At 38.7% G+C, this 14,921-nt stretch overlaps 1 protein-coding gene across 3 annotated transcripts in view; it reads left to right on the top strand.

The window, feature by feature from the left end:
* ARHGEF3 (Rho guanine nucleotide exchange factor 3) overlaps positions 1 to 14,921 on the top strand; it is a 115,154-nt gene that overhangs the window by 23,588 nt on the left and 76,645 nt on the right. For all 3 annotated transcript variants that reach the window (XR_001877631.1, XR_001877630.1, XM_017832385.1), the window contains exon 3: positions 11,007 to 11,073. Coding sequence is in view for 1 of the 3 variants with exons in the window: in XM_017832385.1 (XP_017687874.1) it covers positions 11,007 to 11,073 (67 nt within the window). In the remaining 2 variants the exon portion in view is untranslated. The remainder of the gene's footprint in view (positions 1 to 11,006; positions 11,074 to 14,921) is intronic.

Here is a 14,921-nt window from a genome sequence, read left to right on the forward strand (position 1 = left end):
TTGCTAGTAATTTAAAATTTTTCTCTCTTGAGAAGAGCCACTTGATTTTATGAACCTTGAAGGAAAAAAATGGCAATTTTCCCCTGAGTAGGGTTGTTGATTCATTATGACAATGTAAAGAACATACTTTCTCCCCCCATTCCATAGATTTACTTGAAGAAAAAAAGTTATGAGATGTTTTGAGTTTAAAACCCCACCAAATACCCCCTGCCCAACTTGTGTCTTTCTCAGTAGGACATTAAGGCTGTTTGCTTTGCTTTTCGAGGTACCCAGACAAATTTTTGCAGAAAGGGGGGTGTGTGTGCTTTGAAGAAAGCCTGGTTTCTTCAGGAAATGACATATGCCTGTGCTGTCGGTCTTCTACCAGTAACTTTTCAACTCATTGCCTAGTTTAATCTCTTCAAAAATAAAAAAAAGATATCAGAGCAAATAAACTCCAGTTTTAACATAATTGGGTACGGGTTGAGATGAGAGCCTGGCTTAGTACCAGCATGGCGAGGAAGGCTCTCAGGCAGTGAAACCATTCACCTTCTCTGGGCAGGAGCCCAGCAGCAGAAGTGTTGCTCTGAACTGCCCACAGCCCTCACGAGAGGAGGATCACAGGGTGAGGAGAGCTGGGGTGTGGGACTGAACTGCCCACAGCCCTCACGACAGGAGGATCACAGGGTGAGGAGAGCTGGGGTGTGGGGCAGAGCTCAGGGGCTGCAGCCACAGGAAATGATCTTCAGCAGCGCTGCCCCCGGCAGGGGCTGCTCCGGAGGCGTGTGCGGGCAGAGGTGATGCCTCTGCTGTCACCGTGTGTACTCAAGAGTCAAATCCCTGTTCTTTTAAGTTCCGATGGCAATCGTGAGGTCGCATGCCGTGCATAGGGTGTGAGTGCTGCTTCACCTAATTCTGGTACCACCCTGGTCTCTTGGGAATGAGAAAGCAGCTTTTGTCATCAGTCTTTACGCTGAACAAAGATCCCGTGCTGGAACATCAGACTTGCAAACTTGATCTTCATTGCTGTGCCACTCCTCCCAAGGGACTTCCTATCGCTCCATATGCATTCTATCTCAGTTTAAGTTTGTCAGGGTTGGGAGATCTGCCTGTAGGGCTGTTAGATAACACTGTCAGGGAATCCTTGCGGCATCCTGAAATCCTTGATGTGTTTAATGCAAAAGACCCCACTTTAGTTGGAGGTGGGGAGAGTATCAGATGAAGTGAACTCTTTTCATATCAGCTGTTCATAGAATCACAGAACAGTGTTTTTGATACATTTGGAAATGAAAAGTGCTGTCCTGTAAGCAAAAAGACTGTTTCATTAATTGAGAGAGATAGTATAAGTGATTGGAAAAAATCCAACAGTTTGACTGCAGAAACATACTTTACATATTTAAAAGGAGTAGAATAATTTAGTTTATGTTTCTATCACTGATGGCTCTCTACAGTAGTTCTGGTATCAATGACCATAGAGAAAACCATAAATACTTTTGCATCATCATTAATCAAATCAACATCTGTTTGATTTCTTGCCTGGTGGTTTGACCCTCTTACTTCAGCTGCTGTAGTGACAAGGAATAGTGTCCTTGTGTTCTGGTGCTTTCTGTATTCAGACTGAAAAAGCCTGTTGTCTTGGTTTTGTGATTAGGGAGCTTTTAGTTTTTATCATGAAATATTGCGGTGTATGTCTCTAATTAATACACCTCTTTGAAACCCACATACATTAACTATCAGCAGGAGTAAGAACAGAGGTAGGTGTGCCTAATTTAAAGGCATGGCATTAAAAAAATGTTTCGGAGAAAACTTAATAGTGGAGAATGTCTAGAAAAAAAACCAAAACCCTGGTGAAAATAAAGGAAAAACCTGTGTAGTTCTCCAAGTGCTGAATTCCTCCACTGGTGGCTCAACCCATCACTGGTGTGTTTTACGGCAAAATCCCATTTTCTGTCTGATCCACTGGTCTCACTTCACATGTTAATGCCTGGTTTTGCAGGAATTGTAGTCATTAGGAAGGAAAGAAAAAGCGTGTGTGTGTATATGTGTGCATGCATCCATTGAAATACACTTTATTTTTTATATATACATATATATGCATTTTGGAAAAAATTGGCTCCAGATCTCTCCTACCAATAAATGCACTTTTTAAGGAATATGCTTTGACCTGGGACAAGTAAAAAATATACACTCTTTCAGAGCCATCACTGTTATTTTTTAATTATAGGATTCTGTACTTGTAAAAGAATTATTTTAACAAAATTTCATGTATGGTCTTGTAAAATGGTTTTGGGCTGAAATTACTGTAGTTGGTGTATTTATATTGAAGAGACTAACTTGTTGCTGGCAGAAGAAGAGCTAAGTGAACATTTTCTGTCCTGAGCTGATATTTTGAATGGAGCTTTAATGGCACGATGGTTTCAACAGGTTTTACTCCATTGCATTCAGGGGTTTCTATAGTAATTACTATGGCAACTGTGATGCAGAAAATGTTCTCACGGGAACCCAGCTGTGAATAATAACTAACTGAAAACATTTTGCTTTTGCATCTCAGGTTAAATATCCCTTCAGTGAAAGTGTGAGGGTTTTGCTTACTTAATAGGAAATCATTCTCCTACATAAAACAGACATGTTGAAAGGAGTGTCTGGTTTCAGAATAGAAACACCTTTTAAATGTATTGCTGAAGTATCATCCCCAAGACCAATGAAGTGTTTTAAACATTAGGTGTAAAATTTGGCACCAGCTTCAAACGTTTCATGTTGTAAAGAAACTTCCAAAGCCAAATTTGTAGTACAAAATCCTCTGCTCAGGAATTATAACTTAGTTTTTATTAACAGCATTATTCATTAGGTAAATGGTTTACATAACTCGTGGAGATAAAACTATCCTGATAACCTTCTGACCTCTCTGTGCAAGGAAGGTCAGGATCACAAAAGTCACATGGTGGAGGTCAGTGTTTGTTGACTTCAGTGTCTGTTTATAAATTGCCTTCAAAAACTCTTCTGATTTTTGCAGAAATATATTTGTCAGTGTTTGTATTAAATATCCTGATATCAGAGGATACAATCTTTGTTGAAGTTATTTGTTGTTAAATCTAGCTCTCCTTGTATGTGTAAACTGGCCTTTGTGCATATAGTTGCCTTGTTTGTATTTATTTCACTTTCATTCAGAACAAAGGGGAAACCAGTCCAGTGTTTATGATATGAATAAACTTTTAAACTTGAAAGCATTTTAGGGCTTGATTTGGTAGCTTTACTGTCATGGAGTAAAAGAAAATGGCCCAGGAGATTTGTGGCTACAAGGAAAACACCCAATGCGCCACATAAAGAAGGGGAACCTAAAGCAATAAATATTAAAAAGACTCTGCTAATTCTTTTCAAGATCTAAAAAATGATGTTAAAGCTGAACAAGAAAATTGTGAAGAGCACTTTGTTAAATCTGAGGAGAAAATAGTTTTCTAAGCCCAGGGGTCTGGCAATTCTCTCAGTTATTTATTCAACTTAATAGGAATTACTGTGCAGATGGAAATGTGATGAAATGGAGGTGAAATCACTATTTGTTTCATTTGGGTGCCTGTGGTGTGCAACCTGCTGGTAAAGCAAGTAGAAGTCTTACAAGTGAAAATGTCTTTGTAAATCTAAAAGTTGTGTGATCTTCATGACTTGTTTGTATATATCACATACTATTTTAAATTGTGATTCAGGGCCTCTTGTAGTTCATTTTGGTGCATGTAACATAACTTTAAAAAAAAATATACTGGCAGCTTATTAAAGAAAACTGGTTATATTGGCTATGTAACTACTAAAAATGTTTGCTTGTCCATAGATTTCTCAGCTGTGAGTGTCTTAAATATTTTGTTGAGTATAGTTGTGTTTATTGTACCTATTGGTCTTACAATCTAATGAATTGGAAGTGCTCTCTCCCAGGTTTCAATGAGTGTTTGTCTTTAAAACATCACCCAAAGGAAAAAGAGATAAAGTATCATGACTTAGGATTTTGCTTTTTTTAAATTTCTAAGTAAAAAGCTCTACAAATGGGGAAAGGTTGAAAAAAGTTGAAGCTTTATCCCTCAGGCTTGATATAAATATCAAAACTGATTCCCGTGAAAGGTTTTGTCATTGATAACTTGATGAGGACAAGAGGAAATGGCCTCAAGGTGCAGCAGGGGAGGTTCAGCTTGGACATCAGGAAGAGTTTTGTCACTGAGAGGGTGGTCAGGCATTGGAATGGGCTGCCCAGGGGATGGAGTCACCACTCCTGGAAGTGTTCAAGAAATTACTGGAGGTGGCACTTTGTGCTGTGGTTTAGTTGACATGGTGGTGATCAGTCAAAGGTTGGACTCGATGATCCTTCATGATTCTGTGATTTCTGACTTTTTTCCACTTCTTAATGCTCTGTTCTTTATTTAACTGACAGTGCTCAAAATGTGGGAGAATTTCTGTTGTCCATGTTGTGGTTATGGTATAATAAAATACTTTGTTGTGTCCTGGGCAGAGCCCCAGAATGCTGTAGAATTTAACCTTTGGTGAGATTTTTATATCCAAGGTACTCAACTATATGTGACAAAATAGCTAAATGGAATTTGCCATGACAGCCTCCAATCCTTTAGAATGTGGTAGAGGGCAGAACTAGTGTAGACACAAAACTGTGGTATAATTTGACTTTTCTGGAGGGGTAGTCACAGCACACTGAAGTTAAGTCATGGGAATGACTGTGTACACTTGGAGAAGTTTAGTTTATTAGCTCTGGTGGTGACAGGCCTGTTACAATCCCAAGATAAGACGTTCTGGAATGTCTACATAGAAATTGCAGGAGTGGTTCTTGTCACTCAGTATAAAACCCTTCATGCAAGAATAGTCTTGCTCAGTGGAACAGCATTCTGAGTGTTACAGTGCTCTACAACCAATCATATTTAATAAAAGCAGATTTCCTTCCTTGACTGACTGGCTCAGTGCCAGGTCCTTAAGAGTGAGGTGTGAAAGTATCACACAGCTCTCTTGTAAAGGTGTGCAGGAGTTTTTTATTTTTCAACAAAGAGAAACCTCTGAATTGACTACAGGCTTAATGGTATAATGATCCTATATGATGTCTTTGTTAGAAACCTACATTTTGGGCCTTTTCAGTCGAAATACAAACTATAGGGCAGAAAAATATGAAGTTGCAAACAAAGCATGAGGAACTAGCAGTACGGGAATTTAAAAATAGTGCATTGAATTGACTTGCCCCTAAGTCAATGTTACTTTTTTAAAATAGCATTGCCCTCGTTATTGAGTGCTGATCTCCCTGAATGCCTGTTAGTGAACCACAGCTTCACAGGAGCTCATGTTTACCTTCAGAAAGAGCCAGATGAGGTGAATCCAAACAAAAAGAGTTTTCAGAAGCCACCCATTTCCTTTATCAAGAACATGATGTAATGGCACTCGGATGGATTTTGAGGCTTAGGAGGTTCTCTCCAGGCTAGCTGAAAATGCAGTTTGGTTGGATTTCACCAACAGCTAAGAAATGCCTTGTCTGCTTTCTCTGGGTGAAGGTGCTTGTTTCTGTCTAACCAGTGAGGGTCCAGTCTTGCTAAGCTAAGTGGATTTCCCAGCTTTTTGTTTGAAAACAAAATAGACTTGTTGTCTTTCTTTGAGTATTGTGTGGTTTTTGCCCCAGGCTTGCTTTTTCTTACCTCCTGATGGGGGTATTTAAGCCTTTACATGAGATCTTATTTTTCCCGTGGTCCAGGGGATCTTATCTGGCTGTGTCTGACTGTTGGGTGGAGATGAGCCATTTCTTTTGAATGAGCAGTTGTTCTCTGTAAAGAATTCAGTTTCTGTGATACAGAAGTGGGGGTGAGGTAATGACTAAAAATTAATAAACCTTATTGCTCTTTCTTCTTCCCAATGTAACTGAAATGATACAGTAATAATTTTAGGCTACGTGGTCAAAGTAAGCCAGTGAATAATCTTTATAATCTCAGTTTTTACAATACTCATGAAATGGTGATATTTTGTTATAGGAACATAATACAGGACTCTCTTCTCATCCTTCCCAGCATTAATGCAGCTGTACCTTTGTCAAACAGCAGAAAAGTCTGGGACCTCCTGTTGGCCAGTAGCCAGGAATTTCTCTTTCAGATATGACCAGAGTTCATTGTGTCAGGAGGAGATGCTTTTATAGTGGTGTATATTGATGGAATTTATTGCATTAGCCTGCAGTAACAGATGAAGAAATAAATGATTTTTTTTTTCATCTTTCACAAAACTAGTTTTAATTTTTACAGGAAAGCAATCAAATACAGAAATGAAAAAAAATTGCATTTTGTAGCTTCTTTGGGTTTTACTGGTGGTGGGATATTTGACAGTAGGTTGCATTGGTTCAGTAGTATAACTACACATGTTGTGAAGAAAGCATGGGAAAAGAGTAGGTGTGGGACAGCTCCCTGCTACATGTACCTGCTCAGCACTGCCTTTGTGTGTGTAGCCAGTCACGGGGCTGTTTTTCTTTCTTAATGTGTTTATGCCAGTTCATGATAGTAGGACAATAAAAGATTGTTAACACTGAGGAAATCAGCACAGCAGCTAAAAATCAGCCATCTGGTTTTTTTCTCGGTTGATATTTTAGTTTCTCTCAAGATACTGAGTGCTCAGTCGTCAAGTGGCCTCCCCACCCCCAGTTATCTCGCAGTGAGAGCTTGAAGAGCTCCTGTCTGCAGGCCGGGGTCTTGGCAAACTAAACGTGCTCACAGTTTTGAGTTACTTTGCCTTTAGCAAGCAAAGTGTATCAAGTGAGCTCTCTGTGTGAACCTAAATACTTTCTGAGCCAAATTCTGTTGTGTTAGATTTGTTTTACGCTTCTGGAAAATAAATGAAATTTTCCACAGTCTCCTTTTAGTGCCAAATCGCACAGGCCTAGTATAAAAGAGAAATAATATTTGGGATTTCAAGTGGACGAGTCAGTGCTTTTTATTAAATAAGTCAAAGCATGGGCTTTTTTTCTTCTTTTAAAATCAGTACCAAAGGTACATTAATTTATTATTATCTGTAATTTAAACTTTCTAAGAGAATCAGTATTCAAAGCTGTTGTTCAAAACTAAAATTCTCTTTTGTCTCAGGCTTCACCAGATAAATTACTTTGACATTTTCTTATATGTAATTTAGTTTTCTTGTAATGTAGTTTTCTTGTGTATAATTTAGTATCACAACTATCCCAGTGTATTAAAATAAATGTGCTTTTGTGAGCTGTATCTTAGTGTACAATTTTGATAGGTTAGGCAGACGACATTACAAAGAACAGTTCTGAACAGTAAGTACTATTTATTATTTAACAGTATCTTTGTAAACGATTCACAGCTGTAGTAACAACCTTTATTTTTGCAGATTGAGAAAGATTTTTACTTAGCACAGTTTGTCTCTAAGTTGTCTGAGCTTTCCTTTTTTTATCTGAGTGAGTATTCATGTAGATTTGTGAAATGTGCTTTTATCTGAAAACGGATGTAGCAGCTGAGTATTTTAAACAAAACATGCACAGCTTGGATATGCATATCTAAAAAAATCCTCTTGTAGTCAGTGATTCTGTGTGCAGATAGACTGGAGGATCAAATGAAGATGTAAAAGTTACTTGAGTTTAATATAAACTGCCATAAATTGTTCATTTATCTCATCATCATGCTTCAAGGCAGATAATACACTTTTGTTAGTAAATGTAATAGAAGCTTTAAAACATTCAGCCCATGTTGTTGTTTTTAGATTCCTTTATACACTTACTGATTGTCATTATATAATTAACGTACAGCACAGTAGATGTTGCACAGAAAATCTCCACTAATTTATTCTAGAAGGCATGTTCATCTGGTGTCTAACAATTGTGTCTAAAGAAAGATTTCAATAAGGATATATTTGTCCAACAGATACTTTTATTATATATCCACGGTATGTGTGCGAGAGAACCTAAACAGAAAACCCTACACATGTTAAGGACAGAAGCATTTTACTCCCCGGGGTACAAAAGAGTAGTAGAAGCACCTTGATCAAAGCCAGTGCCACAGCTCAAGGGATATCTCCAGTGTCAAAAGTTCCTGTAGTAATCAAAGTTTTGTTCAGTAAAATTCTAAATTGCTCTTATCGAACAGCAGGATCACAGTAGGAAAGTAGCAGGTGAGCAAGTCAATATAGTTTGGTCATTCCCTGTAAACGTTTCAAGGGATCTAAGGAACATCGGAGCTACTGAGGCACGAAGATGCCATTTCCAGGGTTTGTGTTGGCAAGGCTGGAGCTTGAAGATCAAATGGAAGATAAACAGTTAAAACATCTGCTAATGAGGAGAAGGAGGAATTTCACACCCAAACAGAGAGACAGGCTGAATGTTGAGGATCGCCACGGGCTGCCTTTCGGAGGGACAGGTCTCTGCTTGCGCTTCTCTCACACTGGAGGGACCTGGTTTCAGGCTTCTGTTTCCAAGGTAAACTTTCCATAGCGATCCCCAAACCAAGCTCAGCTGGCAGGTTTGGTGACCCCCTCTCTCCCACAGTGTTAAGAGTTCCTTTATAGCCCCACCTTCTAGTCTTTCATTCTTAAAACCGCGGTGCTGAGGAGAAAATGTTTTGGAGTCTTTTAGCTGAAAGAGACCCATGCGTAGGAAAAGTCAAGTGTTACAGATTAGAGCTTTCAGACTATCGTTACAATAATTGTAGGGAGGAACTCCTCCTTTACCTCACACATTATTACGACCGACCTTCCTTTTCTCAGCCGGGACCCAGCCTACGATAATCTATTTGGTGCATTTCACAAATGTTAATCACAGTGCTTGCAGTTAGAGGGACCATCCCTGTCTTGTACTTGACATTTGAAAAAGCCTTACTGTAGTACCTGAGTGATTTATCTTAGACGTAAGTGCCTCTAAAAGTCAGGTCTGCTCATCACTGTTAATGCCTATTAATCTGACTCCTCTTTTTTTCTTTGTTTGAAAAATTCTGCTTTACTCTATTTCTTTTTCAGTACAGTTCTCACTGATGTTGACAGATGGGAAGACCAAGAGATCAAAATAAGATAGTGAAGGACCAAATTGAAAATGGTAAATGAGGTCTTGCTTTTGGAAGAACTATGTTTTATTACTTGAGGTGCAGGGCCAGGAGCTGGACTTGATGATCCTTGTGGGTCCCTTCCATCTCAGCATATTCTGTGATTCTATGAAATTTATTGTTTATTCAACAAATTTATTGCTTATTACAGAGTTCTTAGTTCTCATTACAGAATGATTGTGGGGAGATAATTTTTAATGTAGTCTTCATTTCCCTTGAAACGTCTAAAATATCATAACACCTGCTATATTAAAGTTGAAATATCTGTTGTTTCCCCTATATTCAGCTTAACTAGTATAAAACTAGTGAAGTTCTTAATCAAATGTTAAAATAAATACCAGAACAACATTAAAATAGAAGATAAAAGTGCTGAAACATAAGTTTAAACACACTTTTTGAGAAGGAGTACAACTTTCTGTAAAGCTCAGAGTATGTTTTTTGAAAATCTAATTGGTTCCAGTGTGAGATCATCTGTGACTAAAAAACTGCAAAACACCATTGGGACAATTATCTATGTAACTTTTGTTAATCACATTTTTCTCTTTTCATAATGCAGTTACTGTTCCAGTGAGGCTTTTATGTTAGAAATTCAGTTTCATAATATTTTAACTTGGAAAGCTGTACTAGGAGGATTTATTAGTGGGACAGTCTTTGATGTTAAAGTCTGTCATGTGTAGTGACTTCTGCTTTTTAATGACTTTATCAATACATTTCAATATTGATATTCTTTCTGGTTGGCAGGCTGATAGAGGGAAAAACTGAGAAGATTTACATCTCAACCTTTGATGTTACAAAAATTACTTAATTATCATGATTGTAATTGTATCTTTTGCATTATGCTGGCATCAAAAAACATCTTCTGTGATCACAGCTCTATGATGTGTTTTAATGAACATAATAAGAAAAACGTCCATACAGCAAATATTTGACACGAAAATAGAGAAGACAGTAAGAAAACCAGTGAAAACTATTGCCATCCTGACTCTACAGAAAAGAAACTGGGGCATGGTATGTTGGAGTCCTTCAGGAACTATAAGCAGCAGGAACAACTTGTGTTAGTTCAGTGCTTTAACTGCAAAATATCTGTCCTGTTATTGTTGGATGGTGAGGTTTGAAAAGCAGCCATTTAATTTGCTGAGTTTTAACCAAGTTTTTGTGTCCCTGTTATTATTTGTGGTAGCTTCTGTAAGGTGTATAATTGCATGGTTGGGGTTGCAGTGTGCTCAGCACTTGGGTCCTGCTGCCAAACTCTTTGTTGGTCTGGTCAGCTCCAGCAGGTCAGTCGAGCTTTGATCTGACTTCATGTGTAAAATCTCAGCAATGTTTGCCTACCTTTGTGAAGTAATTTAAGATCCTACTGGTGAAAAGCACTCATTAAGAGTGAAGTGGACAATGTTATGGTTCCTTTTCAGAAATAATTGTACAGTGATAATTATAGAGTAGGAGAAAGATTTTATTTTATTTTTTTTCTTTTTTTTGGAAGGAGTAAAAACAGAAGTCGGCTTCTAGTTTTTAGCGTCACACCAGAGCGTGGCTGACGTGCTTTGCACTGGTGCTTCGCGTGGCTTCAGTGGCAGGATTAAAGGCTCTTTGTGTCCTCATCCAGTGCAGCTGCAGCCTGCACCATCCTGCATCACATGGCATAATTGCATCTTCACAGCTTGTTTGGGTCAGGGTTGTCTCTCCTTGTGGAAAATCAGTGGGAGTAATAAGTTGTTGACAGTCATCAAGTCAGTGCGTCTCTGAAGGCCTGTAAGGCTGCCATGTCCCTTAGCTCTCAATCTGAATTAAAACCTGTAACTACACTGAAGACAGAAACCTGTCAGAGGTACAGCCAAGGAAATCTGAGGTGTCTTGCTGCTTGAAGCATGTTTGTGTTTTTCTTTTCTCCCTCTATTGTCATTCTGCTGCTGATATAGAAAACAGGGCAGCTGAAAAGGTAAACACTTGTCTTTTCTCATCTTGCAGGCCGAAACAACAGCAACAGAACAATTTTTCCTTGTTTCCTTCCACCAAGGGCTGGAATTTCAGAGGGGTAAGTTTAGTATTGTTTTGTTCACACTCTAACATTTTGTTGCAGTGTAACTTTGTAGTTAAAGCATGATCTGCAAGGACTAAAATCACGGCTGAACAATTAGACTCGAACTTTTCATTTTTGTGCCCTCCTAAAAGGCTTTCTAAAATATACCAGCTTTTTTTTTTTAACGTGATAGGCTGTACTGTTATGAGGGGCGTGGGAGATAGTTTAAAGTAGGTTAACCTACAGTGCCACTTTAAAAAAAAAAAGGGTGTATTTTCGTATCTGAAAATAAATAATGAAAACTGAACTGATACATATAGTTTAAGTGCTGTTTTACTGTAGTATATATATTTGTAAAGTTATCTTGTTGAAAGTTTGTATATGTGAAATACAGTTGAAGAATCATAACAAAAATTACGAGTCCCTTCTACAAGGCAGAAGGGAATAGGTTTTATTTCTGTTTGGTTGGCTGAACAAGGAAATACAGAAGCATGTGGGTTCCCACAGTAACTGACTGAAAAGATTCATCAAAAAGCAAAGCAAGTGACACTTAGAACCTTAATATTTGCTGGTGGTATCAGGAGCTTTTAGTCTTTTCTGCTTCAGGTTTCAGAGATCTGCTTCTTACATAGGTTAATGTGTTCAGAGAGGCATGTTGTCCCCTCTCTGTTCCCTGTGACCTCTGAAACCTCGTACACCATTTGTTGGAAACCTTGGGAGTGGTGGTGTTCAATGACAATGGTGTGTTTGCCACGTGTGTAAGTGCTGTAGCCTGGGATATAGTCTAGGAGAAGTTGTCACTGCATGTTGTATCTAAGTCATAGTAATCTTTTGGTTAAAGGAAAGGCTTTTCTGCCTTGCAAACTTCTTTTGGTATAATAAATAGTATATTACCATTACCTGTAATTTGGACTGACTTGTACTCAGGAGAGCATATAAATTTTCTCTGAGCTTCTTCCAACAAAGCATTTAAGTAGCCAGACATAAATGCTTTGCTGAAAGGGTAAATGGCATTGACAGGCTTACTGGTCTGTGCTGCTCAAAATGTTTTTACAGTATCTGGTAGTGACTCTTGCATTCTAATTCGGTGTTTTAAATAGAGCACACTATCATTTACTGTGAGGGAAGAACCTCTATCAGTTGTTCACTTGGTCTGTTTGGATGCTGAAACCAACATAGGTGAGCACTGGAAAAGATGTCTCACTGTCTGTTGATGTTAGCAGTGTCTGAGCATTAACTCTATTCTGATGGATGGAAAAACTGTGTTATGAAAGGCCCAGTGAAGCAGACTTAAAGTAACGAAGGTTTTCACAGAGGTGGTGAATGATAAAAGGTTAGCTTTGATGTCTTTGCTCCAACAAGACTAAAACCTTATTGGGTAAAAGAACTAAGTTAATGTTGACAGTGGAGCAGAGCCACACTTGAGTATAACAAACACAACTCTAGAGCTGACTTACTCATAGCCGTGTTCTTTTCAACTTCTATGCTATTTCTATAGTACATAATATAGAACATCAGGAGACTATAATACAGGGTCATTTTAACAGTCACAAAAAATAAAAAATAATCAAGTCATTAAGCACCAAATTGCAACGCTGTGTTCATCTGCCTGTCCTCACTTTGCAGCTAGTTCACTGATTTTGAAGGTCTCTGCATCACGTTGATAAGGGCTCATGTTAAAGCATCTTTGAACGTACACCAACGTAAACCTCAAAGGAAGATAAGGAAGGCCCAGATGCTACACATTTACCAAAGAAACTCCTCTGCACTTCTTTTCCTCTCCTTACTTAAATTTATCAGAAGCAGCTTATTTCCATCCTGAGCAGCTCTCTCAAGCCCCATGGTTAGAGATCATGTTGAATTCTCTCAATGGGGATTTTCAGTTAAGATGCTATCATGTGTTTCTACCAATGCTGTCATTTTTAGATAGTGGTAGCAGTTACTTCCAGAACTTTGAACAATATTTAGGTATCACTGGGGAGAAGGGAGTTTCTTTTCTTTCTTTCTTTTTATTTTTTTAACTAAACAAATCAGATCTGTTTGGGATTGAATTAAGAGTTACCAAGCAGTGCAATCTCTCCACTATATGCTCTTCCTGTGTATACACAAGGCATCAGGTTAATTTGGGCTTTGAAGAGGTTTTACAGTCAGGTGTCCAGCAAATAAACTATTATGGAGGGATTTATAGGGGTATTTATAGTAAGAACTGATCAAACAGAAAACCTGTGGAGGTAAGAATATCCCTCACTGGAGGGACAGTGCAATGGGAAGACCGAAACATAGGAGATCAGGTGTTGGGTCTGGTACTTGGAGTAGAAAAGGAATAAAGCAAAGGAAGATAATGGGTATAGGATGGGAGAGGGAAAGAGGAGGAATCTGCAAATTGGAAAGAAGGGGTGGAAGGGCAGAGAGCCATGGAAGATGCGTGAGAGAAAGAGAGTGGAAATGGATAAAATATAGAAATGGAAGAAAGCTGGTGGAAATATGCAGAGGAGTCAGAAATCTTCTATAAAGCACTGCAGGTTTATCAGCTCAGCCTTTACAAGCATTGACCTGGGGTGATGAGGTGACATGTGGGTGGGGGAGCAATCTGGGGGGGGGGGCTTGGTAAGGAGAAGAAACAAACACCTGATGGGATGGGGCAATTCAGAGGCAGGTCAATAATGAATGTAAAGAAGGCAACAGCACAGAGATCCGTATTAACCCCATTTTTGCTTTATCTTCTGGTTGCCATTAACTTTCACTCTTCTCATTTCCATGCCACCCTTCCCTTAAAACCTTGGTACAGGTAAGTGGCTTTCCTCAGCACCACTGTCTGGTGCCTGTGCATGATTGGTGAATATGCTGCTCTTAGTGTCTGTGGTAATAGTGTGTGATGTTGCCATGTAGGGTGGCAAACAGTTTTAGTAATAAAGCATTCCATCGAACGAGGGTCACATTGGTGCAGTCACCCACGCACAGTTCGAAGATGTCACAATTAAAGTTTCTGTGGGGTTTTGCTAGGTATGATCCAGTCTTGAGTTACACACTTGTGTGCTGTTTTTTTCCATAGTAAGAGCAGTCAGTCTTACAAATAAGGAAGTTCTGAATTCAAGAAGACTATGAAACTCTCAAGTGTTTAAGACTTCAGCTTCTTTATCCATCTCCCTTCCTGCTCCCTTAAAATGACCCACTTTCTGTTTCTGCCAGCAGGATAAACTTCTGGACTTAGATATGTGACTGGAAGTCTTTAAATGTTTGTTTTTCTATTGAAGCATTCAGATATGTTTGCAGAAGTAGTGGTGGTACATGTTGGTCCCAGTGTTGATATGCTGACACTGGAGATGACTATGAAGAAACTGCCAGACAATCAAAAGAAAAGCAGTTACCTGATTAGTGAAGATTATTGGGGCTGTAGGCAGAGCTGAAGAGGATGCTGGTTTTGTCTGTGCTTATCTCTGATATGTCTCTCCACTGTTCCACCAAGAGAGCATCATTTCCTGCATGCTTTAAACAAACATCTGAACCATTAAGATTATTTCTCTATTCCCCCCCTCCAACAAATTTGGCTGAAGAACTTCAGTGCTAAAAATAAATAGTGAAATCTAAACCAGCATTTTGTAATTTAAATAGTTCAAGGCATGTGTTTAGTGTGCAGTTGCCTGAAGATTGAAGATAATTTATTGCAACTAGGCTTCTTCCTATTCCCTCCTTTTTTGTTTTCTTTTTAGTTTTGCAAAAGCATTTAACTAACCAAGCTGCAGATGTGGTCACTTGTAGGAAAGGCTGATCTAATTTATGAGAAATCTGACATTAAAAGTGTTAAACATGCTGAAGGTCAGTTTTAGATGTGTAAGTGGTTTCTTTGCTAGTTTTACTGCATG

The sequence above is a fragment of the Lepidothrix coronata genome, unplaced genomic scaffold, assembly GCF_001604755.1.
Source record: "Lepidothrix coronata isolate B3197 unplaced genomic scaffold, Lepidothrix_coronata-1.0 Scaffold202, whole genome shotgun sequence".
Taxonomy (NCBI): domain Eukaryota; kingdom Metazoa; phylum Chordata; class Aves; order Passeriformes; family Pipridae; genus Lepidothrix; species Lepidothrix coronata.